This window comes from Esox lucius, chromosome 15 (assembly GCF_011004845.1).
Source record: "Esox lucius isolate fEsoLuc1 chromosome 15, fEsoLuc1.pri, whole genome shotgun sequence".
NCBI lineage: Eukaryota > Metazoa > Chordata > Actinopteri > Esociformes > Esocidae > Esox > Esox lucius.
Genome location: NC_047583.1, coordinates 12,443,458 through 12,470,586, shown reverse-complemented (window position 1 = coordinate 12,470,586; position 27,129 = coordinate 12,443,458). Strand labels below are relative to the sequence as shown.

Below are 27,129 nucleotides of genomic sequence, written 5' to 3'. Positions count from 1 at the left end.
CCTTTCACAGATTTTCTATGGGATTAAGGTCTGGAGACTGACTAGGTCACTCCAGGACCTTAATGTGCTTTTTCTTGAGCCACTCCTTTGTTGCCTTGGCCATGTGTTTTGGGTAATTGTCAGGCTGGAATACCCAGCCAAAACCCATTTTCAATGCCCTGGCTGAGAGAAGGAGGTTCTCACCCATGATTTGACGGTACATGGCCCCATCCATCGTCCCTTTGATGCGAATTAGTTATCCTGTTCCCTTAGCAGAAAAACACCCCCAAAACATAAGTTTTCCACATCCACGTTTGATGATGGGGATGGTGTTTTGGGGTCATAGGCAACATTCCTCCTCCTCCAAACACGGCAAGTTGAGTTGATGCCAAAGAGCTTGATTTTGGTCTCATCTGACCACAACACTTTCACCCAGTTCTCCTCTGAATCATTCAGATGTTCAATGGCACACTTCAGACAGGCTTGTACATATGCTTTCTTGAGCAGGGGGACCTTGGGGTCACTGCAGGATTTCAGTTCTACACGGCGTAGTGTGTTACCAATTGTTTTCTTGGTGACTATGGTCCCAGCTGCCTTGAGATCATTGACAAGATCCTCCCGTGTAGTTCTGGGCTGATTCCTCACTGTTCTCCTGATCATTGCAACTCCACGAGGTGAGATCTTGCATGGAGCCCTAGACCGAGGGAGATTGACAGTTCTTTTGTGTTTCTTCCATTTGCGAATAATCGCACCAACTGTTGTCACCTTCCACACCAAGCTGCTTGGTGATGGTCCTGTAGCCCATTCCAGCCTTGAGTAGGTCTACAATCTTGTCCCTGACATCCTTGGACAGCTCTTTGGTCTTGGCCATGGTGGAGAGTTTGGAATCTGAATGATTGATTGCTTCTGTGGACAGGTGTCTTTTGTACAAAATCAGCAGGGGATGAAATATTTTCTTTCCTCACTGTCTCATTTAAAACATGTATCTTTCAATATAAGGACAAATACATATTCTTTTTACAAATTAAGCTAAGGCTGGAATGTAGTTGCAATAACATATATCCTTCTAATAAGTTGACTTATTCTAGTACGTAATAGTTGGATATTGGTTATGATTTGACTCTGTTGTAAAAATTTGTTTGCTAATCTAAAAGGTATAAAACTGTAAATGGTCTTATGGACTCCCCTACATCTCTAAAGGTGGTACAACAGGTTAATGACCAGTTAATATATGTCATTGACAACAACATTAGATCGTTGGCTAAATTGTTAGGTAATCACCAAGTGGTGATAATCACCTCCATTAACAAAAAGAATAATGGATCTAAAGGCTATTCAGCTATTTGGAAAGTGGCCAATGGAATGGGTGGAGTAAAACACCAGCAACAATTGCAAATACAAAGTGCCCCTTGATTTCTTTGCATATAATCATTCTATAGAGTCTCCTGAACATTTCCTACAATACATTCACCGCGGCGTGTAGAATAGTTTTTTTTTTATAGGCCAATATGTATTTCATATCCATTGAGTTGCATTGTGGCCAATGGGGTGGGTGGAGTAAAACACCAGCAACAATTGCAAATACAGAGTGCCCCTTGATTTCTTTGCATATAATCATTCTATAGAGTCTCCTGAACATTTCCTACAATACATTCACCGCGGCGTGTAGAATAGTTTTTTTTTTATAGGCCAATATGTATTTCATATCCATTGAGTTGCATTGTGGCCAATGGGGTGGGTGGAGTAAAACACCAGCAACAATTGCAAATACAGAGTGCCCCTTGATTTCTTTGCATATAATTACTCTATCCACCTTCCTTGACATTTCCTACAATACATTCACCGCGGCGTGTAGAATAGTTTTTTTTTTATAGGCCAATATGTATTTCATATCCATTGAGTTGCATTGTGGCCAATGGAATGGGTGGAGTAAAACACCAGCAACAATTGCAAATACAGAGTGCCCCTTGATTTCTTTGCATATAATTACTCTATCCACCTTCCTTGACATTTCCTACAATACATTCACCGCGGCGTGTAGAATAGTTTTTTTTTTATAGGCCAATATGTATTTCATATCCATTGAGTTGCATTGTGGCCAATGGAATGGGTGGAGTAAAACACCAGCAACAATTGCAAATACAGAGTGCCCCTTGATTTCTTTGCATATAATTACTCTATCCACCTTCCTTGACATTTCCTACAATACATTCACCGCGGCGTGTAGAATAGTTTTTTTTTTATAGGCCAATATGTATTTCATATCCATTGAGTTGCATTGTGGAAAAAGAGGGTGTGGAAATATTGTGTTGCTAGATGTAGCACACTGTTCCCCATGATTAGACAGGTTTGTCTTACTCTACACATTCTCCTGGACATTTCCTACACTGCTTTCTCTGTGGAATATTCAATAGTTTATTAGTTATGAGGCAATATATATTCCATATTCTGTCATTGGCATTGTCTGAATTTTACCCTTGGAACGTGTTTTAACACCCACTAACACCCACTTTTTATCGAAATTACTCTTAAATATGATCATATGTGAATTGTTGTCAATGTTTTGAGAGGTACATGTTCTCAAACAATTAATAAACTCAATTTATCTCAGTTTTTAAGTAATTTGTTAGTCTCTTTTATTTTGAAAAATTCCAGATTTTCGTGACCCGGAAGTGTTTCTTTAATGTTGCTCACAAGACGCTGATGATAAAATGACGCTTGAGCATTTTGTTTGAGGAATTTGTCACTTCTATCATTGGTGGATTTACATGTCTGAGGACGCTGATGTCTGAGGATCATCCAATTTCAAGAACTTCAAAGTATTTATATTAATATGGGTGAGCTTTATTTATCAGTTACTCATAGTTGCAGAAATTCCTGTAGAAGCGTATATCGTGATTGTCAACAACAGGATTTCGTGATGTCTACACGAATTCCGTATTAGAAAATCGTGACATGCACACGTAAAAGGCATTTTTGTCGTGTACAGGACACGATTTTCTAGTGACCGCGCGTAAAACCCAGTTTATTTCGTGTGCAGGACACGATTTTCTTAATGATTCATGTCATATACGGATCTAGTTTGGTATATTACATGACTTTCTTCATAATTTCTTTCAGCAACAGCTTCAGTTTTTCGTGTGTATTACACGAACGTCTTTATAATGCATTTAATACAATACACCGGCTATTGATCCCGCATTTACTGTAGCCAGTTTGCACAAATACTCCTAGATATTTGGAACCTATTTGATCTGGGAAGGGATGTATGGAGTTAGATAACTGCCAAAAGGTTAAGCGTATGATCGTAAAAAAAGTGATACGTAAAATGAAACTTAAGCGTGAAATTAGATATGTGAACGTACAAACACCCTGTTAGGATGACGGACTAATATTTTTTGTTTGTACGGATCTAGTTTTACATTTCTAAAATACAGCATCATATTCTGGAGTTTTAGCAGTTTCATCTCATCCTCCCAAAAAACGTAACCGAAACCGAAACTCATCCGAGATGAGTGCTAAAATAACAAGCAGATCATAAATCAGGGAAACTGGAAATGGGTATCCTGCAAGATTTCAATTTAAATGTCTCTTTCTTAATGCATGCATTGTGAATGCTGATTTTCAAGTGCATAACTGCTCTTTGTTTGTGCATATATTTCATGCATAATAAAAATCACAAACTTAAAGAAATTGTATTATTGTGTAGGCCAACACACTTTTTGTGGTCCCAAATACTCAAGCAGCATTGCTTTATGGGTTGTTGATGTACAATGATAGTTCGTTAAAACACTAAATAACTAAAACGAAATGTTAAGCAATTACTAGAAATTCCAGGCCACATACAGTCATCATATGGACGGAACACAGCTGTGAAATAGCACATGCCAGACCGTCATATTTAAAAGAATATTTTGACCTAAATCACTTCATAAAATTTTGCATCTCAGAAGGATATTCTATGCAAGGGTACAGTGTGTCCTTGTCATTTTCACACATGTATTTTACCTAACGCCTAAATGCTTGATGGCCTACTGGTGTAACTGTACACTTCTATTTTGAACATGAAATCCGGAATGGCAAAGCTATGGTTGAACACTGGGCTAGCGGTCCAACTTAATGTTGCTAGCTTCACAGTTTCCAAGAGCTACGTTTGGGTCATATCTTTGCAGATGCCAGATTACTGACAGAAGTTTGTCTGGAACAAATAAATGGAGTAACAAATAAATGGAGACGTAAAGTAAGAATTTAACGTTTGAAAGGGTGTTTGTACGTTCACAGATCTAATTTCACGCTTACGTTTAATGTTTTACGTCTGACATTTTTTACGATCATACCAATTTACGAATGTATTTTCTTACGATCCCAACAATACGTACGCTTAACCTTTTCGCAGATATCTAAGTCCATAGATATCGAACTCCATATTATGGTACCGGTACTTAAATACAGCTGTAGTAATTTCAGTGTATGGCTGTAGTTTGCTATTTGTTTGCATGTAATGTTGCCCTATTTTAAGAACATTTCAATGTAATTATTCCTCTAAAACTGGATCGCTAATAAACATATTGTTTAGATAATCCTCAAATTCTTAGTTTTAAACAATGGCAACCACTTTACCAAAATACATTGTATACTATCATAAGATAATTAATTGTCATATAGTATTGTAATTCCTATTCCTATGCTCTGTGTTGTATAACATATGCTATATTTGTTTGCATGTTTTGCGGATTATGTCTTGGAGGTTGCAAAAGATACATTTCCATTATCATGGTGTGAATAGAAAGTAAACACGTATTTTTATTCTTGGCTGTCATTTAGCATCTCGTTATGGAAATATTATGAAGGTTGCAACATGTGGTGCCTCCTGGGGGACAGCAAAGGCAGATGGGAAACAATTCAGTGGTATGCTTTCAGTCTATTCCCTCACACACATTCAACACAATATCCATTATCAAATGAATATAATTAATTTAGTTGAGAGCAAAATACAAACAGCTGTAATTTTTGGTTTACTTTACTGTTCTGCAAAAGGGGTGCTTGCCTCTCACAAAATGGCAGAGAATGACCTGCCTGCCATGAAGAAATACAAAGAAATCATCATGAAGGTTGCGAAGACGAATAAAGTGGAGGCAGCTGTCATCTGTGGAATCATATCAAGAGTGTCCCGGGCTGGGACAGCACTGGACCAGCATGGCAGGGCAGACAATGGCAAAGCCTTTGGACTCATGCAGGTAATAATGGGCTATATTCATAAAACCTTATACAAAAAATCTAATGAAATCACACTTTTTATTATAATTTTTTTTACATTAAAAAAACTATTATATACCAATATTGTAATTAAAATCCAGAAAAGATGTACAAAGGTCCACCCAATTGTTTGGAGACTGGTCTTTGGTTCAGAGTCTGTATCTCCTTTATCTGTTAAGTCCATTTGCACATACCCAGAATGTAACTTAGTGCAAAGTAACTGCTTGTGATGGAAAACATTTAAGAACAGAATGCTGTACATGATAATGACTGAGTACACAATATCTCAAATCAAGTGTGACTTTATTGTCTTAAGGCACTTAAATTTAATGCTTTGTAGACCAGGGGAAACATTTTGTAATAATTTGTTAAAGGAAGCCAATGAATGTCAGCAAGGAGGCAGGTGACGAGGGAAATGTCATTTGTTTGTATCAGGACCTTTGCAGTGCTGTTTTGAATGAACTCCAAAGTACTGCCTTCCCATAAATCAAATTGGGGTAAATTCATGCAATGACAAGAATTTCTACATCAGAAGAAATTCGAGATTTAGGCAATATGTGTTCTTCTACTGTCACAGGAGGTAGTTTATAGATAACTGGCTCTCTTTTTGGGACTCTCCCAGAAATAGGGCCAGGCCTGATCTGCTGAGGAGCGATGGACTCCATCCTAGCTGGAGTGGTGCTCTTCTTTTATCTAGGAACATTGACAGGAGTCTCACTCCTATAGCCTGTGGATAGCATAGCCAGAGTAGTTAGTACAGTTTTACCTATTGCCACTGTGACTCGTTCCAGGCTGAGAAAAGTTAAACAAGGTAGTGCTAACAATAGCAACCTTATTAAGATAAAGCCTTCCTCCACCTAGGTCACAAAAAAAATGACTATCACCTCGCATCTCAAAATGGGACTCCTAAATGTTAGATCCCTTGCCCCAAAGGCAGTTGCAGGGAATTAATTATTTTCTGAACATAAACTAGATGTTATTGGCTTGTGTGAAACGTGGCTAAAGCTTGATGAATTCACTGCCCTAAATGAGGCCTCTCCTCCTGGCTTTACTAGTGATTTATATTCCCTGTGCATCCCGAAAAGGGTTGCACTGCCCTAAATTTACTCTCTAACACATCACTGATTTTCATTCTTTTGAAGATTTACTCATGAAAGTTAAACAGGCTGATAAATAGTTTTACATAGCTACTATTTACAGGCCCCCCGGGCCATACACAATGTTCCACCATGAGTTTCCAGAATTCTTGTCTAACCTTGTAGTCATGGCAGATAGTATTCTAATTTTTGGCGATTTCAATATTCATATGGAAGTCCAATGATCCTCTTCAAAAAGCCTTTGAAGCCATAATTGATTCAATGGGTTTTATCCAACATGTCTCAGGTCCAACACATTGCCACAATCACACCTTAGATTTAGTCCGGTCATGAGAAATAGATATTGTAGATCTAATAATTTCCCTCTCAAATCCTGGATGATTGGATCACTGTTTTATTACATTTACCGTTAAAACAAGAAATCCACTTGCCACGCAAACAATGAGTTTCAAAAGCCGTACAATAAATTCTCTGACTACAAATGGATTCCTTGATATTCTTACAAATTCGCTCATCAATGTCAGAGTAAATACGTCCGCAAAAGATCAAATCGAGGATCTAAACTCAACACTGCAAAATACTTTAGATATGGTTGCACCAATAAAAACAAAAGAAATGCGCAACAAGAAACTTGCTCCCTGGTTCACAGACAATACTAGAGCACTCAAGCAAGTCTCCAGAAAATTGGATCGAAAGTGGTGCTCCACCAAGTTTGAAGTATTCAGACTAGCCTGGATAGACAGTACACTACAATACCAAAAATCACTCACACCTGCATGATCAGCTTATTTCTCCAACAAAATCCAAAATTTCTCTTTGATACAGTTGCAAAGTTAACAAAAAAGCAACGCTCAACAAGTGGAGTGGGTCTTCAATTTGGCTGTAATTAATACATGAACTACTTTGATGAAAAGATAATCACCATTTGAAAACAAATAACTGACTTCTCCTTAAATAGTTATAGTCCCCAAAATCTCAGTTGTCCTGAGAATGTCCTGAACCTCCCTGACCAGGTGTCAATGGGGACACTCAAATTTCGTAACGCTTGACACATTCACTAAATTTGTAATGCCTCCCTCCTCTTAGAGAGACTGGAAACCCATATTGGGCTACGTGGACATGTTCTGGCCTGGTTTAAATCTTATTTATCTGAAAGATATCAGTTTGTTTGTGTGGATGGCATATCTTCTGACAAGTCAAAGGTATGTTTTGGTGTTCCTCAAGGCTCCGTTCTGGGCCCATTAATGTTTTCACTGTATATGCTGCCTCTGGGTGTTGTAATCCGGAATCACAATGTCAATTTTCAAGGTTATGCTGATGACACACAGTTATATATTTCAATGAAGCATGGAGAAGCCCCAGCTACTTTGGAACCATGCATTTCAGATATTAGGAAGTTGATGACAGAGAACTTCTTGCTTTTAAACTCAAGAAAAACAGAAATCGTTTTAGGACCCAAGAAACAAAGAGCTTTGTTGGTAGATCTCACTGTGAACCTCGACGGCTGCATGGTCGTATCCCAAAAAACTGTAAGAAACCTCTGCGTTACCCTTGACCCTGACCTCTTTTTTTTTTTTTTATGAACATATAAAATATCAGAAACTTTTTATCAAAAACTGATGCAGAAAAATGGTTTAGTTACTTCTTGATTAGATTACTGCAATGCTCTACTTTCCGGATACCCGGACAAATCAATAAATAAACTTCAATTAGTGCTGCACACGGCTGCTAGAATCTTAACTAGAAAGGCAGTTTTTTTTTTTTTACACCTTACTCCTGTACTAGCCTCTTTACACTGGCTGCCTGTTAGGGTTAGGGCTGATTTTACGGTTTTATTGTTGGTGGATGTCATTTTGGTTGATGCTTGGCAGTGTGGGTGGATTACGTTGCTATATTATTGTGCTGGGGGAGTAAGGTCAGTTCTCCTTCTCCACTATAAATCCTTGTTGATAAGAATTTTCCCAGTCTTCTCCCATTTTGAACTTAGGAGGACATGAGGTCCTGGCCCATACCTGCGGAGTATCTGGCTTGAAAGACCTGTTGCTCTCCCTGTCCAAAGACCTCCTGGTTGTGTTGCAGATCAAGACGATACCTGACGATTTCAGTTGCCACTGTGCCGACACCTCCCCCGTGTTGTCCCTTTCCTTGTCCATCTGGTCATGTTCCGACCTGGACTAAGTTTAAATAGAACCTAGACTCAGCCCACATGCATTTATTAATTATTACAATTGTAATCTTAATATGTTCACCCAGCAAAACCAGAAGAGGACTGGTCACCCCTCTTAGCCTGGGTCCTTTCTAGGTTTCTTCCAAAATGTTGGCATTTTTAGGGAGTTTTTCCTAGCCACAGAAATTCAACACTACTGCTGTTTGCTCCGTGGAGTTTAAGGCAAGGTGTTTTGTAAAAGCACTTTGACAACTGCTGATGTAAAAAGGGCTTTATAAATACATTTGATTGATTCAGGCGAAATAATGATGTTTTACAGATGAGACTAATGTAGGCATTACAACAGCTAACAGGGTTGACTTGCACACCAGTGTTGATTATAGCAGAGAATAGGGGAATTAATAACAAAGCAAATATTGAGCTTCTCTTATTTTCCAGAATTTCTATTCTCGTTTTATCACATTTACTGAATACTGGAATTTTACAGTGTATTCTAAACAGGTTACATACATTTTTATAAAATCTTTTTTTTTTTTTTTTACAGATTGATACCACCCCAGCTCCAAAGGGGGCTGGCCATATCCCAAAGGGAGAATGGAATAGTAAGGAACATCTCCAACAAGCCACTGAGATTCTTATCGAATCCATCAAAAGGTTCCAAGAGAGATTCCCTTCATGGACCAAGGAGCAGCAGCTAAAAGGTAATGATCACCATTGTTTTTGCTGAGCATTTGATGCAAGTAATAAATGGACCCTTTTCAGTTAGTTACTGTGACAACATTGTTTTGCCAGGGGGATTAGCGGCCTACAATACGGGAGAGGACCATGTAGAGTCATATGATGACGTGGATGCTAACACCACTGGGATTGACTTCTCCAACGATGTTGTGGCCAGATCTCAATGGTTCTACAAAAGTGGTTTCTGTAAAGAAAGTAAATAACCATATACTTTATGAAAAACAAAATACATACATAGTAAAAATGACAAATGCACAAATAATTACATTGTGTGGTTCAACTTCAGTGTCATGTCAGCTTTTGGAGTTGAAACTTTCAGCAGTCTTGTAGGATTGACACCAAACATTCAAGTACATTGCACCTTTAGGTAAAACATTTTCTTTCCATATTTAGGTAACGTTGGCCTTATTGTGGCGACAACTGCAGTGGCAGCAGGTATATTTTTCCTCTTAGCATTTATATTGTGTCTGTTTACCTGCACATTTGTAATTAAACATGAAATCGATGATGGCAATAGGCAGAGTATTAGGCGGGCATTAGTCATGTAAACACCTACATCTTAATCAGCATATGGTCATGATCTAAAGTAGCAGGAATAAAAGCAACGTCTGAGTGGAGTTCAGAAGGAAACAAGCTAGGCTAAAGTTGACTGTATCTCTAAAAATCCAATGTTTTTTGTTTTCAGGGATATTAAAAAAGGTTTTCCCTTTTCTCTCAATTTTGCACCATTTCCCCTTCCTGTCAATGACAAAATGAAAACTAATTAGAGTTCAATCACCTTGTTTGCTTTTTTGGAGCTGTAATTTGTGACATAGACTCACAAGTATAAGTTGAATTCAACGTACATATCTTTCTATAAGATTAAAAAAAAAACATGAATTAAATTTTTTCCCCCAAATTACCTTAATGCACAGTAAGTGATAGAAGCTTCTTTCGGTTATTATGTTAAAACATGTTTTTTTCTTTAACGATCGTTAGAAATCGATAAACAAATTACAAAAAAGTAGATCGATAGTGAAGTATTATTTGGTTGCCACATTGTCAAACTCTTAATGAGAGCGTCTGGGCACTAACATGTTGCCGTGCTTGGCCCCACAGTCGGTGCGGTGGCCCTAGCTCCAGTTGCCCTGACAGCGATGGGATTTGCTGCAGGTGGTATTGTAACTGGGTCAATAGCAGCAAGCATGATGTCTACCGCAGCTGTGGCCAATGGAGGCGCCATAGCAGCAGGTAGCATTGTTGCTATTCTACAGTCAGCAGGTAAAAATGCACGGAAACTATATACAAAGACACACCTCAGGGCATTGGAATATTGCATTGAACCGTTTAAAGCTAAGATAAGAAAGGGGACAGTAACAGTTATAAGCTTATGACGTTAAGTCCTGTATGTGGGAGACATTGACCGACATCTTGTTGTCTACTTCCAGGTGCCGTAGGGCTGTCAGCAACGGCCACAGCGATTGTGGGGAGTGTGGGAGCGACCGTTGGAGGAGCTCTGGGAGGAGCTGTGAGTTGGCTGAAAAATAAGAGGTCTTGAATGTTCCATAGGCTTTGAAGGCCTCATAGCAATACACTTTTGATCCTGTATACTACTTAGTCCTCTGTACTATAAAGCTGTTTGAGTCTGATGAAAAGTATTAATATCTCAAAATTAAACCAAGATATTGACCAGATAGAAAATGTTTACTATATTACGTTGAAAGCTAAAAGACACAGATACATTCAAATTAGAGATGTCCCCTTTCTCCTCCTTTTCCCAATGACACTCCCAGTGATTTTACAATCTCCATGTCTCTACTTGAAAACTTTAGATTATTCATTTCCATTCGTTAGACAGGGAAGTGGTGAGAGATTTTGCGGAAAGGGCAGTAAGTTTAGCTCAAACCCAGACTGCAGCAGTATCTGTGCATGAAATATATTTATATATTAATTTAAGGATTGACAGCAAAGCAGCTGTTTAAAACAATCTGTATACTAATTGAAATGTAATTTAACAGAACTTGGCACTTAATCAAATCTCATTGCAAGTGTGTAAGAATTGTTCTGTATATTTTTCATTAAACAGTTCAATTCAAAATGTGTTATTTTCTGACCAGTTGTGGTTGGGAGTGTTATTTTATTACTCAATGATCATGGGATAATATCTTTTTGGGTTTGTCACCAGGAACTGATATAAATTCTGGGACAAATTCAGCCCTGGCATCAAACGCAACCTCTATTCTCAGTTCTCCTTCTCCACTATAGATCCTTGTAGATATAAGGAATGCATTTTCAAAATGTTCCCTGTCCCCTGCCATTTTAACCTTAGGAGGACATGAGGTCTTGGCCCACACCTGAGGAGTACCTGGCTTAAAAGATCTGTTGCTGTCCCTGTCCAAAGTCCTCCTGGTTGTGTTGCAGATAAAGACGATACATGAGGATTTCAGCTACCACTGTGCTGACACCTCCCCCTGTGTTGTCCCTGTCCTTGTCCATCTGTTCATGCTTCCGATCTGGACTAAGTTTAAATAGACCCTGGATTATTACAATTTCATATGTTCATCAGGCACAGCCAGAAGAGGACTGGTGTTTTGTAAAAGCACTTTGTGACAACTGCTGATTTAAAAAAGGCTTTATTAACACATTTGATTGATTGAAAGTTTTTTAGCATTCTAACAGTACAGCCCCCAACCCCGCTTCATAGTGCTGCTAGAACAAGGCATTCCCAATCATCATCATAATGTTAAAAACAAACCATCACACATACACTGTAGACACATAGACCACATAAACCATCATGATTTGAGGCTGATTTGACATTAGATGAGTATAGCGGCTGATTTGACAATTAGGTGAGTATAGTGGCTGATTTGACAATTAGGTGAGTATAGCGGCTGATTTGACAATTAGGTGAGTATAGCGGCTGATTTGACAATTAGGTGAGTATAGCGGCTGATTTGACAATTAGGTGAGTATAGTGGCTAATTTGACAATCAGGTGAGTATAGCGGCTGATTTGACAATCAGGTGAGTATAGAGGCTGATTTGTCATTAGACGAGTACAGCGGCTGATTTGACATTAGATGAGAACAGCAGCAGCTGCAGAGGTGAGCCATCCCACTGCCCCTCCAACACCAGCCACTACAGCTGTGGTAGAGGTAGCCAATCCAGCCGCCCCTAAACGGAAGCAACATACATTTGTTTCTGTGACATCCACAAAACAATCTACAGTCTAACAGTCTCTAAATAAGAGCTCTTCAGTGTTGCAATGTTGAAAGAGATGAAATGAGGACCTAGAGAGAGCAGTTTAACGTATAATTTGGTATTATAATGAGACGGAAGGTTTTTACCACTCAAGATTATTTGAGTTGAAACACATGGGTGGGGATGGGACTGTCATTACCTGCAGACTGCAAAACGGCAACTGTGCTTCCAGCCAAAACACCACCACCACTTGCAGTGGCTGCAGATGCCATCATGCTGGCTGCAATGGAGTTGGCTGCAATGCCAGCTGCGGTAAAGCCCACAGCACCTAGGACTACAGGAGTCAAAGCCACCGCCCCCCCTAGTGGACAGAAATAGACAATGTAATTGTAGCTGTCTAACGTTAGTTAACAAGTTGTATTGAATTTTAATGGGGAATAGTTCATAAATTGCTTGAAGTAATTATTGGACTGTCTCTCTGTGTACTCTCATTTAGGGAGATATAGCGGGAGTGCAGTGTGTTATGGAAATGTATATTATTGTGCTCTATTTGTGCTTGCATTCTTACACACACACACGTCTACCTCGGGACCTCATTGCTGCCATCTCTGCATCCTGGGCGCTACCCTAATACATCACTCCTTCATTAGCCTTGTTTGTACATCTTGTATGCCATTTGTACCCAAATTACTATCATCCCACTTGTAACATACACTTTATCTAATACTGTAAAATGTCTGCCCTCCTCTATTTGCCTTATTGCACATATTGCAGATATTGCCATTCGTACTGCATTTGCCTTTTTTGCACATCTACACATTCCACTGGTAATATAAATATACTTTTAAATAATATATATATATATATATACACTTGTACATTTTCTGCCCTCCTCTATTTGCACTTCTGGTTAGATGCTAACTGCCTTTTGTGGTACTGTACTTGTACTGTTCAATGACAATAAAGTTGAATCTAATCTAATCTATTGTTATTAAATGTATGGAAGAATTCTGTGCTCTTCAGAAGAGAAAAACTTGTGGTACTTGTTGTAAACCATTTGTCTGAGTAGGGATAAAAAATCGTAGCCATTCGTTGTTATTCCCATTAGTAAAAATACCTAAAAGTAAAACCTCTCATAGGAAAACCATCCACCTAATAATTATCACAATGTGTTATAACATTTGGAAAGCGCTTTTCAATATACAATAAGCTTTGGTGGTAGGTAGGAATCATTAATCACAATAAAAAATTCTCACCTGCTCCAATTGTAATAGCGGCATACGTTACTGTTAAAAATCAGAAAACATAATTAGTCTGCATGAAACGATATTTAGACTAAATTTTATTTATAGCTTACATTTGTCAGATATGAATAGATTTTGTTACTTACGAAGTCCCATGGTTTCCTCGATGACTAATAAAAATAACTCACGCGATGTTTAAATAGTGTCTACCGGCTTGCTACCGAGGTAAAGTCGGTTTTATATTAAGAGATTCAACAGACATTCGCAGTAATCTTATTTGAAAGTAAAAAACTACTTGTATTCTTCACTGATAACTATGAGAGCCATTTCATGAGTGAATATTATGGTCTGTCATAGATCAGTAAAAAGTTTTGAAATATATTTACAGCGAATGTCGGTTGAATGTCCGTTGAATATCTTAATATAAAACCAATTTTACCTCGGTCAAATTTCTGGGGAAACGAAACTCAAATGCCCCAGCTAACAAGTTACGTAACCACGACCAACCTTGACGTTACGGATTGGTAATGTCAAAAAAAACAAAAAAAATCTATATATATATATATATATATATATATAAGATATACCTGGCAAACTAGCTACTGCAGCCAGCAAACTGTACTGTATGACTACGTTAAACAAACATCCGTTTAGTTCGGCAAGCCGACATCAAGGAATCTCAGGTAAGCGTATTTAACTTCTTTACAAAACAGATAGATAACTATCTGTCATATAGCTAAAATCGGTTTGGTAGTTCCCATCGAATTACAGTACTGTCTAGATAGCCAACTAACGTTAGCCCAAGCGTTAACAAGCTACAGTACAGTAAGTCAACTACTAACTAGCTTGGTTGGTAACTTTTTCAAACATAGATGAACATCGAGTCACCTCACAAGTACTCAAATGTAAAGAAAAAATACTATGAGTTACACAAGCAACGATTCAAAAAGATATTTGACAAAATTGTAAAAGTTATATAAATTATGAACTAATTGAATCAAATGGTTGACACTGTTTTAAACTGGTTTGAAACTGGTTTTCATTGTCCATGTCCAGGTGCCCCAACGGGTCCAACGGCAGAGGAAGATGAAGATAGAATTGAAGACCACTCAGACTCATTTTTGACAACACGAAATAGTAAAGTGTCCGTCTTTGCTTGTGTAATTGTATTTTGTCAGTTGGATAATATTCATTGTTTCAATTTATTGTTAATTTCTTCTCATCTTCATGATTTCACAATTCTTAACCATTTGAAAAGAAACCAATGAAGAGTAAATCATTCATATTGGCTTGTGTTCTTATATTTTAATTATTTGTAACATGGCCAGTTTGATAATATTTGACTGTTGACCAACTTGGGAGTGTGGTGCATGGGTGATGAATAAAATATTTTTAAAATTACATAAATGTTGGTTGGTAATCGCGAATCGCGGTTAAACATGATGTAAGTTAGGCTATAACATATCGTCTAGGTTTAACAAGCAAAGGTTGTACTGTACTTGGACTTGCGATTGATTACGGTATGCGCATTCTGCGAGGGAGAGTGAGGGCGGAGCACAGGGGTGGGGCCGTTGATTTCGCGGCTTTACGGCTTTACTTCCTTCTCGCTACTGCGCATAACTACTGCGCAGAACTGGTCCCAAGATCGCTATCTGCGCAGACGCAAGTCCAAGATGTCAGCGCCGTATCAGGACACTGGTGGCTTCATTCATAGACATAATAAAGAATAGACGCCGCATTGGCTGCTGGGGCGCGAGAAATACGGCCGCCATGTTTGACCGGTCATACTCCTATTTGCGTAGCAGCAGAAGCAACGATGCCAGAGCACTGTGGAGCATACTCAATCAATCAATCAATCAAAATTTATTTATAAAGCGCTTTTTACAACAGCAGTTGTCACAAAGTGCTTTACAGAGACACCCGGCCTTAAACCCCAAGGAGCAAACAACAGTAGTGTTGAATTTGAATACTCCTGCTCATATCGGTGGACCATCGAAAGCAGGGCTCGTGGGATTACTTTTCACAAGTAAGATTTAACATTACCGTATTATTGGTTGTATTTTGTGATTAGAATATTACCAGAGAGTTGAGAAGGAGCAAGGATCTTTGATATCACTGTACTGAAATTGTATCCAGCTAGCTAGGCTATGTTTACTGCACCAGCCGGTGTTCACCCAGCGAACTGAGACTTGATAAGTCATATTCTATAACACTGACTTAGATTACAACTGACTCAAGAATGCTATTGTAGAAATAAAGCAAATATTACTGGTATAACATTGGCCAGCTAATTATATATTCATATAAATAAAAGACGGTATTATCATTGTTGTGCAGTACTAGCTTAGCTAGTAACTTAGTATTTTGGTGGTAGCTTCACTATTTTCAGAATCAAGTAACTTTTTTCAGTAGTAGTAACTCCTTTATTTACCAAGTAGCTTGGCCACACAAGCTACTTTTCTTGTCATGTGAAATTAGCACAACTTAAAGTAGCTTCCTATGTAATGAACTAGCCTACTGCTGTGTTTGTGTAACTTTTTTTTTTATATATATTTTTGTTTTGTGTTACTTAGCTTACTACATTTGACTGGGTGGTAGCTTTTGTGTAGTGAAGCTTTATTCATGACAGAGTAACTAATAGCTTAGCTCACTGCAATTTCCAAGTAACTTGCCCAACACTGTGTATTATTCACATGTAATTCACCCTAACAAAAGTAAGTTACCTCTCATGTCTCATACCCACCACACTTAAAATAAAGGCAACAGAACATCTGATAGTAGAATGGTTTTCAAACAAGCTTATTATTTAGTTCAGCGGTATGTGCTCACCTACAGGTTCAGCCAAGATCACTTGGAGCTCCTATTTAATTCAATCAGAGCGTCAGGTAGGGTTGGTGTTCTTTTAATTACAATTTTGAAAATATACCTAATGAATATCTTTATGTCTTGTGAGTAATGTATGTATTGTGTGCCTGTTTTCCATATAAGGAGGCTGGAATAACAATCCATCGGCACTTCCAGGCCATCTTCCGCCGCCTGATGGTTCGGTGTGGTGTCTCACCTGTGTAAAGCACTATATAAATTATAATGTATTTTTTAAAATTATTATTTTGATAAGGTGCTGAGTGCTGCAGAGAGGGTGATCCGCCAAGCTTCACCAATGCCAGCTCCTAAGGTGTCGACAGTCACAGACATCGTCCGGCAGGAGATTGGAACGGAGGATGTTTTTCTGCTTGGGGAACACATTGAGGAGACTCAGTTTGGCATCGACAACCATCATTCTGACTTGTTGTCATTGGTTGTGTCTGTGTTTCTCAAAATAAGGCTGCACCACATTACCAAACTCACCTCTCTTGAACTGCAGAAAGGGAGCACGAGGAAGAACTGTCCTCTTTCAGGGGTTTTAGAGCGTGTGCATGTGTGTGGTTCCACGACAATTCAAGACTTTAATCCTAAATTCCAGCATCCCAAAACTAATTCTAAGCTTTATCTGTACTTTAACCTTACGCATCACACATAGTATCTTTATGTCATATCTGTCATCATTCTGACAAGATTAACACTGAATCTGAAAGCAATGGCTTAAAACTGCCGGAAACAGTGGTCTGTCACATTTTATGTGAATACTGCTGTAAGTGTTGTTGGGTCTGTAAATACCTCTGTTTGTTTGTGTTTCATGAACTCTAGCCTCATGGTGTGTGTCTCCAGGAATCCAAATGTTGGTCTCCTTTGCCTTACACTAAGTTTGTGAGCTTGTGTATAATGAAGTTTATCTTTACATTATGTCCTTGTTATTGTCTTAGCCCTGATCCCTTTCCCTCTGGGTTCTGAAAAGCACTTGTAACAGTGTTTTGAAAATTGCTACATTAATTAAGGTTGCAGACTTTTCAAGGGAGTTTCAACAAAGTAAATGTGTAGTTTAAATAAAAACAGTCACTTTTCATTTCATCCTGCTATTTTAGACTGGGACCCATGTGAGTATGTTGGGATGGGGGCTGTGAAATGAGAGAGAGAGAAATATATATTTCTGACTTTACTGCCACTATTTACACATTAGGTGTTTCAATCAGAATGATAGTCAAACTGGAAATGTTCCTGTTTTTCTCCCTTTTTGGGGATTATATTCACAGTTTTGATGAATATAAAACTATGAATATTAAAATACGCTGAACCATGTGTCCTGTATCATAGCTACATGTATGACCTTTGCAGCAAAAAAACCCGCGTGAAAATCAGTAAGGTATTCACTGAGGTATGATTAATTAAATGCGCTGACAGGTCATTTCACCTGCCAAAACATTACATTGAGTGGAGCAGCTGACCGGTCCAAGATGGCGGTCCCACGGCTCGTCAGCGCCAGTAGGCAGTAGCGGTCGATGCGGCGTCTATTTATTATGTCTATGGCTTCATTTTTCACCAATGGAAAAAAGCGAAAGGGCGTCGTCCTTTATTTATACAGTCTATGATCAGGACACTGGTGGCTTCATTTTTCACCAATGGAAAAGAGCGAAAGGGCGTCGTCCATTATTTATACAGTCTATGTTACCAACCTACAACCTTAGAAATACCACGTTGCTACGACATGCCAGCGACCAACTGACAACGTCAATTTGTTACGTTGAAGAGACAACAAGAAAACTTTTCCGGTTGTGACAACGTAGCTGACAACGTTGCTGCTCCCTAATTTCGGTCGCCAGATAACGTCGTAACAACATTGTGACAACGGCAAATTGTTAGCTGGGGCTGTGCTTAAAAATAACCTACATTTTCTCGCGTCAAGACTGTAGGAAGAAGGTGGGTAGCAGACATGGGGAGATTATACGTGCTGAGTGGAGCGATTTGTTGCCAACATTTTGATATTGCCATTTGTTGTATATGGAAAATATATGATTAAGTTCAAAGTTTTATTTATCAAATGCACTGAATAACACAGCGTCATCCTGAGTAATGGCATTCTTGTGACATATGGCACACGACATCTACGCCTTAAGAATTAAGAAATACGTAAAGCAAAATATTTAAAGCAAATATATAGCAGCAATATACTTAACAGTGTAAACTAACAGCAATTTTAAAGACTGTAGAATGGGGAATATGGTCAATATGAGTAGAAGTATTTAATACTAAAAATATAATGTGAGGATCAGGACATTCAGACTAATTTTCATACAGTTTCATCATTTGTAAAGATTCAGGAAATGTTTAATGTATTGAATTGGGTTTCGATGGTTTGTGAACGAAAATTGGACATCAACTAGTATTAGGGGATTATTTCAGAATGGGTGTTGAATAAAAGAAAACATAATGACCAAACACACATCCTTTTGTCTTTTTTTGTAATTCATTCAGTTATCGTCGACTTGTTTCTTATTATGATTTAAGATTATCAATTAAAATATACTTTCACAATACGCCTGCAAGAATTGCATTAATACATTACTGTAGACTTAGATTCAGAATAATAAATTGACTGTAAGTGGAGCAGTACCGATTCTTACCACTAGATGTAGGTCAACAACTTCCCAATTTATTTTTGCTGGTCGTCGTGGGAAACAAACCTTTGTTCTTTTTAGTTTCTTCTGAGGTTATAATATAGGTTCTACATAAAAATGTGTGGCTAGTACGATTGGAATTTATAACGTAAGTAAGTGGGCGCAACAAAAGTATTTATAGCTTTATTCAAAACTTTATTCATTTAAAATAATTTCTCATTACACATTTTCTCTGTTTGTCCCTATGAATAGAGCTTTCCCATTATATTCACAATATTTAAAGGAGCCATTTGCAAAATGTCCCCCACACAAAAGAAGATGCATGCTAATTATATTTCAAAGGGTATTGAGGAAGGATATAATTTCACACATAGTTTGTCATTGTCTGTGTATTCATGCTATGTACATCCTGTGTCACCCCAATGTTTTTCTCTGGTTTATTTTGCTTTGGTTGTTGTGACATTACCAATACAAGTATTTGAAAATACTAACGCTCTCTTACTCTAATACATTTAACCCCAACATTATATATTGATTTGGAAATAACCAATCAAATACTCAATTAAGCATAAAAAATGTGTGCAGTGCATTTCATAATAACAAGACACACGGAAACATTTAATAAGCAATACTTAAATATAAAACCTTTTGTTGAAACATCTCTATTCCTTCTCCTTCTGCAAAGCCTCTAATTGGCCAGTACATACAATTAACAGTCCAGTGTTTATACTGTACATTATTTGAACCCATTTTGGGTATGTTTAAATGTGGCTTTGATGTGAAGCAATAAGCCAGTGTTTTGTTTTGTCCTTTAAAATTGACGCCTTTCATTTCATCATACTGCGAATGTAACAACTCAAAAAGAAATCAATTTGGCACATTCAAAGTTACAGAAAGCCTAAATGAGGCCACTAAATGCCTATTTGCAGCTCCATCAACAGTTCAGTTTAAATATAATTTTCAATAATAGTCAAGTCAATCCAAAATAATGAAAGAAGAAATTAAATGCATAAGTAACAATATGACAGCTAACATGTGAACAGTAGGACATACGGTACGGTACATGATGAACGAATGACTGTATTTACAAAATGAGTGGAGAGTATCTTGGTCAGCCAGTTGAACACAGTATTAGACAGCAGTGTGTGTATATGTGTATTTGTAAGGATTTGATGTCCTAAATGTTGAAAACAGCAAGGTGCTTTGAAACTGCTGTGATCAGAAAAAAAGACATATGATGAATGGTTCCATTTTAGCATGTGATCCATGTACGTATCCCGTCTTCAAACCGACTAACATTTTTGTCAGCCAGTCAAAGGTAATCTCATCTGGAGATGAGAAATGACAACAGATTTTAAACCATGTCTCCCTATTTCAGAGCATCAAAAATATTGGGACAGTTGACAGTGTTTCTGGTATGTCAGGTGTGTTTCGTCATATTATTTGTGCTGGCTTCAGAGAGCTGTCAATGTGTTGTCTTGATTCTAGACTTTGCATTTTGCTTTTGGTGTCTGTCAACATCATTACCAAAGATGTGTGAAATTAAGCCATTGTAAGGTTGAAAAATCTGAACCATATAATCTGAAACAAGAAAAAAATGGTTTGTAAGACCAAAAAATTAAACAAGGGAATGTGCTGGTGAGCTCAGCATTTGGAAATGTCCTAATAGGCCAAGCAAGACCTCTACACTGGATGAACAAAGAATGCTCACCATTATGAAGAAAACAAAAATATAGACTGTCCAACAGACCAAGAACACTCCAGGTGGTAGGCAAAGATGTGTCAGCCCCTACTATCAGCAATATACTTCACCATCAGAACTATAGGTGAGCATTCTTTGCTATAGGAGCTATTGTTTGCGTTAAATATAGGATGGCCTAAAAAAATCCTAAAAGCACAAATGTATTTCTTGTGGACAGATAATACAAAGCTGAACATGTACTAAGTGCAGCAGGGGAGCAATTCAGGCCCAAAAAGTAGAAAGTTTTTGACTCGCCAAGTCAATCTCCTGACTCAAATACAACAGAAGATTCCTTTTATTTGCTTAAGATGAGACTTAATGGAAATAGACCTGAAAAACCAACAACAAACTGAATACGGCTGCAGTACCGGCCTGTCAGAACATTACCAGAGAAGATACCCAGCATATGGTGGGGTCAATGCCTTGTGGATGTGTGAAGGTTAATGACATGTCAATGTGCCAGCCTGGCTATGCCCTCAACTCGGGAGGCGATACTATGATCCCTTTCACCTTGATTACTGTAGAACAACAACCATCCCCTCAGTAAAGACATCACAATGCAAAGTGCCTCTGCCATTAAGGAACAGTATGTTAAACCAATAATCAGGCCATGGGCTTTTCCAGAACAAAGCAACCTGTTGAACAGAAAGTGAAGCATAGGGTAACTCTTCCTCACCAACTGCTAAAGCGTTGGACTGTCAGATTGAATTCCAAATTGAAAACAATACATATGCTTTTGTTTAAATCTATTCTTTTGAATACTGTTAGGGGGGCTAACGTCAATGTCCCGACTACAACAAATAAATACAAATGTAACTGTCTTTTTGTCTTTGAAGCCTTTCATATAAATACTGTTGAATTATATTAATTCCTATGGAGGACTGTTCTATCCGTTAGCTTAAAGGCTCAAATTGGCTATTCTACTATATGTACATACATCATTGGTTAAGACAATGTATGAATGAATGACCTTCAGTCCCCTTTTTTTTGTGTTTTACTATCTGTAACAAACAGGCAGCATGTGGAATCATTCGGTTTGTGTTGAGTTGTTCCGAAAACAAAATGAACATGCTGTCTTTTTGTTTATGGCTGCGCTGTCCTAGGCATGAGAAGTGTGATAAAAATTCTAACAACCCTTGAGAGTGGCATGGTGAAGCTTTACAGAAGTTTACCTTGTGCTTGATAATTGTTTCAGGATTAGGTCCACTCTGTTTGGCATGTCTGCTTCCTTCATAGATCCCCAGACTAGGATGATTGATGCAATGCCCGACAGCGTATTCAAAACACAGTTGTCAGGGGTGATACATTCCCTAGGATGTTTTCTTGTTTAGTTCATCTTAATCCTAAAGCTGGTTGGGTGGTCAGTGAGATGGCTAAATCCCAAATCTCCACACATGCTGGTTTCATTTTTATAAGTGTCCCAGAGATGATGAAGTGATATTTTGAGGTTGTAGGGAATAGTTAGACCATGTGTTTAATAGGGGATTAGCATTCACAATCTAACAAAGGCTAGCTAGCGAGCTCTCAAGAATCTGTAAAACTAGTACCACCCCTGGATTGAAAAGACTAACTTTGACGGCAGGAACATGGTTCTCATCCAAATGTAGTCTTTACGAAGCCAAAGAAAATTAGTCAGCCTGGCTATCCAGGTTGTGGCCGATAGGTACATTGTTGAGACCAATGGCTAAATTGAACAAGGAAAACCATATCTGCCCATCACTAGTGTTTTTCAGATGTAAATGTAGGCTCAATCAACCGGTGACATCATTGGTTGAACTTTACTGGCATGACATTTTCAAAATACTGCTGTAGTACATAAACTGAAAAAAACACTTATTAAGTAGTGTTTTACGGTGGATTTTCCCTTTAATAATAAATGGAATCTCAGACAATGCCTTATTTTCGCAATTTCACAGAGTGGAGATGCGTGACTAATTATATGCATTCAAGTCTGATGGCGAGACTTAACACACGCAAAAGACAAAATACCTCCCAAATTAAATGTTTAACTGGGACTGTTGCTTACATCTCGTAAAATGAATGCAGGGGTTGTGTTCAGAAGTTGATCAGCCTTCTATCTACCTTCACTTTCTAGAAACAGATGGCCCTTTGAGTTGGCATGGGCAAAGGCGTGGTTTGCGTCTCAGCAGTAGGTTAGTGGAAGTGTTTTTTCATCCTTGAAATAATTTCATTTAGGTGCTCCTCTAATAAAAGCAAATTTGTATCCATGGGGTCACCAACTGTCCTAAATTACCTTACTTGTTTGGCCCAGATGATGGTGCCAGTCAGGCCAATTGATAAGACTATTACAAACACACACACACAATTGCTAAACGGAAACTACTTTTTTTGGCCAAATGTTTCCGTTTTGCATCTTGGTACCAGATCACCCGGTCTTCTCTCAACCATGTCTACTGCCTAGCTAGTATACTCCAGCGTGATTAATAGTAGAAAAGCATGGAGCGCAAACACCACAAAATGTCACTTTCAGTACCCATCCAAACCCGTAGTTTTATTACAAACTACATTTTTACTAGCATTCAAGGCCACCAACACCAATTGCCTCTCAACATCAAAGTGTAGTATACCTTACCAGTTGTCACTACTGCATATCAGTTCATAACAATTTAAATATTTTCTTGCATATTAATGTTGTTTTCTTTATAGGAACAGTGGTGAAAGAATGTGCTGAAAAAGCAGTGAGCAAGATTCAAACCTATGCTGTAGCAGTACATGTACACCAGAGGCAACAGCTTAGACCGCTGGATTGCCTAAATGACAGGATACATACTGTAGTTCAACTTATAAGCATGGTACCATGTCAGTAATTTATTGGTTCATAAAGGGCCTTTACTTCAAGTATCCTTCTGGAGTTCTGTGAGGTGTCACACCTATGGGGTTCTGAGACAAGACAATGTTTTAATCAACGATCTTGGAGGGAATTAATGTGGTGCATGCATCAGACTAACCTGTAACACGCCAACAGACCACCCAAGGTTTTCTTACTATCCACATTGCTTAGGACGACAGAGGCAAAACACGATCAGAGGGGATCAAACATTTATTTACCCTTATTAAAAGTTACAATAAAACCATTAACATCTTTAAACGATAGCAAAATAAAGAACCAAAAATATTGGCCAAAAACATATTTACAGAGACAATTTGCAGATAAAAGCTCACATTTTTCTCACATAAACTCTGAAATGTGAACACTGCAAGACTCAGAAAGCTTGATTTAGCCAGAAAATAATCAAAAAGCACGAACAAAGATATCGCTCTTTCCACCTCCTGTCCTTGAATTTTGTTTTTCTATACAGCACAACATACTTGAAATTTGGGGGGTAAACATGGGAATGTAGAAATCAAAAAACAGAATAAGATCATTTGAAAGGTTTATGTGTCCATATAACAGTCATTTCCGTTGAAGGATATGTCTGCCCTGCTCCATAACCATTGTCGATTTTTAGATCCCAAGAGATAAAGGAAAATAAAATGTTATAGGGCTGCCACACTTAAAAGGATGCTTCTCCATGAACTGGGAAAATAAGTCATTATTCCTGATTCCTTCTACATCCCAATCCAATACCTTCCCCATGCACCAGTCCCAGTGTGTACCATGAGGGGGCGCTCAGCCAACAATATCATGAGGGCCAGTGAGATTCCGTAAGTAGAGAAATGATAAAGGCAGTGAACTGGTGGCTGAATCAGCAAATGTGATACATCCTTCATTTGTCTTCGTTTGTAGTTTTGTTTATAACTTTAAGAACGTGGCACGAGTCATATATATATTTATATACTTTAATCTTGGAAAAACAGTTCAGGTAGCCGTGGCGGCTGTGGTCACTCTGTCTTGGGCTCGGCCTCGGTCGCTGCAGGTGTCGTGACCTCCACGGGGGCGGCAGCCTCCTCGACGGGGGCAGCCTCTGTGGGAGGGACTTCCTCAGCTGGAGCAGCCTCTGTTGCTGCCTCAGCCTCTGGGGCCGGGACGGCCTCCTCCTTGGCCTCTGCCACAGGCTCAGTGGCCGGCGTCTCCTCTTTGGTCTCCTTGGTTGTGTGGCCATTTTCCTCTGGCTTGTCCTCCGCCGTGGGAGAGACAGCCTCCTCCTTGGCCTCCTCACTGCTCTTCTTGGTCTTCTTCAGCGAGATACCCTTGAACTTGAAAGAGTTCTTCAGGGAGAACTTCTTCTTCTTCTTAGCATCCTTGGCGGCCTCCCCCTCAACCTTGGCGGCCTCCCCTTCAGCAGCAGGGGCAGCCTCAATTGTGTCGCCAGCGCCTGTCTCGCCTTCTTTGGCTGGCTCGGCTGTGCCATTCCCGTCAACAGCAGCTGCCTCTCCGTCTGGCTTGGCAGAGACATCTCCATTGGTTTTAACATGGCCATTCTCCTGAGGACAACAGGGAAAACCATTTACACATGTGGAGATCAATAAGGCAAATTACGAAAATAAACAGCGCGATGTAAACCAGATATACAATATACAAACATAATAGGAACAAATATCGGGAAATAAAATCACTGTTTTAATTATCTTAGACAAGGCGTGTAGTATGTCCAAACGACAGAGGATTCCTTATCGGAAAAGATTACTTTATCTGCTAAAATGCGCAGCAAAACGCTGCATGGGCACAGCTGGTTTGTTCTGCTCGCGTCGACCATATGGGGGCAGTCGTGCTCCACCACAATCAAAAGCAGTCAAACACCGATCGGTTTAGGAACAAAGGAGTTCCCATTCAATTTAACACTCATACGGGGCATTGCAAAATGTTATGCTATGTATTTTTAAATATATCACTTCTCGAACAGACCAACCCAACATGTTATTGAAATAAGTGTACATTTGCTCATTTAAAAACAATTTCTGGTTTTGATAAATGTACCGTGAACTGGTAGGCGTGCCGCCTCAAAGACGACAAGCAATTGCAACCATTCTATCAAGAACGTACATAGCGTATCAATATCCTGTAGATAACGGGCATGCGAACGGCATTTACAAAAAACAATGTTAAAGTTACATGTTTCAATGTATTTAAATCAAGGATTTCATCGGACATAAGACGTTTGATGATCCCACGTTTTGGTAAGCCTTGCTGGTGCTCGTGCGCTTTGTTTGCAACTCAGCAAAAAATGCGCCTCCAGCCGACCCCGTTAGCATCCTTTACACCTTTTGTTCCGCGAGTGGGCGACCGCTGCCAGTTTCTAGCGCCAACTCATGAGAGAGAACTAGTCAAATTAAAATAGCTTTCCATTCTGATAACAATTATTGAAACTAAAACTGCTTTGAATGTAGATATTTAAGTACCTGACTTCTGTCCAGCCCTGATGTACATGTAACGGACTACTGTAGCTAGCTACTCGATTAGGCTAAATGCTCATGAATCGCATTGAACAACGCGTCTGGTGGTTGTTGGTGGCGCATATGGCACTCCTCGATTAGCCACCCGACCAAGTAAAAACTATTTATTACAAAATGTAGTCTCTACAACCGAAAGCGGTGGTTCAACGATTAATTCAAATGTATATTCTACTTACGCCGAATTATTTTATAACAAATTATCAATGTAGTCCTCACTGGTACTAGCGGCGATGGCTCATACTGGTCCTTCTAAACGTTGCCCATAGTACTCGTTCGAGGTGGGCATAGGGTATCAATGTGGATGCATCCAATTGGACTCTTACCTGCCCATTTGTTTTAGCGACAGCGGGGTCGGCGACGGCATTCCCCTCCACAGCTACTCCACCCTTGGACAACTGAGCTCCCATCTTTTTGAGGTTTTCTAAACAAAAAAATATAATCTTAAAAGAAAAACCTCGAGACGATGTGCGGTTTAAAATCCAGCCAGATATGCAGATCTTGCCAGATTTTTAAATCCGCGTTCTTCCCTTTATGTACGTTTTGGATCGCAATAAAAGTTTCCTCTCTTTGGGCTACGAACCTCACGGCTGCTGAGCGCAAATTAAAGAATGCAAGGGCTACAAGTGTGAGTATTTCAACCGTGCCTCAAAATCGTGGAAGACTCCACCTATGGGCGTGACTTCACGGACATATCCAATGTGCAACAATGGTTTGGAAGCCCTCCCCATCCCCTCTCCGCCCCATCAGCTTAATTTTTTTTTATTTGCATATGTTAACTGTAAGTGAAAATAGTGTAATTTTTTTTATTGAGCACTTTTATTGTAATATCTTAAGGTTAAGGTGAAGCGTTTATCAGGTATACCACATTGACAGTAAAT

At 38.9% G+C, this 27,129-nt stretch overlaps 3 protein-coding genes across 4 annotated transcripts; 1 reads left to right on the top strand and 2 right to left on the bottom strand.

Moving 5' to 3' along the window:
• The first annotated feature begins 2,674 nt into the window (after window positions 1-2,674).
• Window positions 2,675-11,512, top strand: LOC105010090 (lysozyme g). 2 transcript variants are annotated; one of them, XM_010869472.5, is made up of 8 exons: window positions 2,675-2,816; window positions 4,804-4,887; window positions 5,017-5,216; window positions 9,044-9,200; window positions 9,292-9,432; window positions 9,631-9,672; window positions 10,336-10,497; window positions 10,665-11,511. In XM_010869472.5, exons 1-8 carry the CDS (start codon window positions 2,813-2,815, stop codon window positions 10,772-10,774), a joined length of 900 nt encoding a protein of 299 aa, XP_010867774.1. In that variant the 5' UTR covers window positions 2,675-2,812; the 3' UTR covers window positions 10,775-11,511. The 2 variants fall into 2 exon arrangements, with proteins under 2 accessions (XP_010867774.1, XP_019910016.1); XM_020054457.3 differs by lacking the exon at window positions 2,675-2,816 and adding an exon at window positions 4,104-4,219 and having other exon boundaries at window positions 10,665-11,512.
• A 321-nt stretch (window positions 11,513-11,833) lies between these two features.
• LOC105010089 (interferon alpha-inducible protein 27-like protein 2A) lies at window positions 11,834-13,959 on the bottom strand. Its single transcript, XM_010869470.5, has 4 exons — window positions 13,810-13,959; window positions 13,676-13,705; window positions 12,619-12,780; window positions 11,834-12,392 (listed from the first exon to the last, which is right to left on the bottom strand). Exons 1-4 carry the CDS (start codon window positions 13,817-13,819, stop codon window positions 12,295-12,297), a joined length of 300 nt encoding a protein of 99 aa, XP_010867772.1. The 5' UTR covers window positions 13,820-13,959; the 3' UTR covers window positions 11,834-12,294.
• A 9,980-nt stretch (window positions 13,960-23,939) lies between these two features.
• marcksl1a (MARCKS-like 1a) lies at window positions 23,940-26,863 on the bottom strand. Its single transcript, XM_010879267.4, has 2 exons — window positions 26,575-26,863; window positions 23,940-25,282 (listed from the first exon to the last, which is right to left on the bottom strand). Exons 1-2 carry the CDS (start codon window positions 26,656-26,658, stop codon window positions 24,740-24,742), a joined length of 627 nt encoding a protein of 208 aa, XP_010877569.1. The 5' UTR covers window positions 26,659-26,863; the 3' UTR covers window positions 23,940-24,739.
• Between the last annotated feature and the right edge of the window lie 266 nt (window positions 26,864-27,129).

Coding starts and splice junctions, on each gene's coding strand:
- marcksl1a (XM_010879267.4), bottom strand. CDS start 26,658: ATGGGAGCTCAGTTGTCCAAGGGTGGAGTAGCTGTGGAGGGGAATGCC. Junction 25,283..26,574: donor TCGCTAAAACAAATGGGCAG/GTAAGAGTCCAA, acceptor TGTTGTCCTCAG/GAGAATGGCCATGTTAAAAC.
- LOC105010089 (XM_010869470.5), bottom strand. Junction 12,781..13,675: donor CGCTATTACAATTGGAGCAG/GTGAGAATTTTT, acceptor TCTGTCCACTAG/GGGGGGCGGTGGCTTTGACT. Junction 12,393..12,618: donor TGCCGTTTTGCAGTCTGCAG/GTAATGACAGTC, acceptor GCTTCCGTTTAG/GGGCGGCTGGATTGGCTACC.
- LOC105010090 (XM_010869472.5), top strand. Junction 4,888..5,016: donor AGATGGGAAACAATTCAGTG/GTATGCTTTCAG, acceptor GTTCTGCAAAAG/GGGTGCTTGCCTCTCACAAA. Junction 9,673..10,335: donor GACAACTGCAGTGGCAGCAG/GTATATTTTTCC, acceptor TTGGCCCCACAG/TCGGTGCGGTGGCCCTAGCT.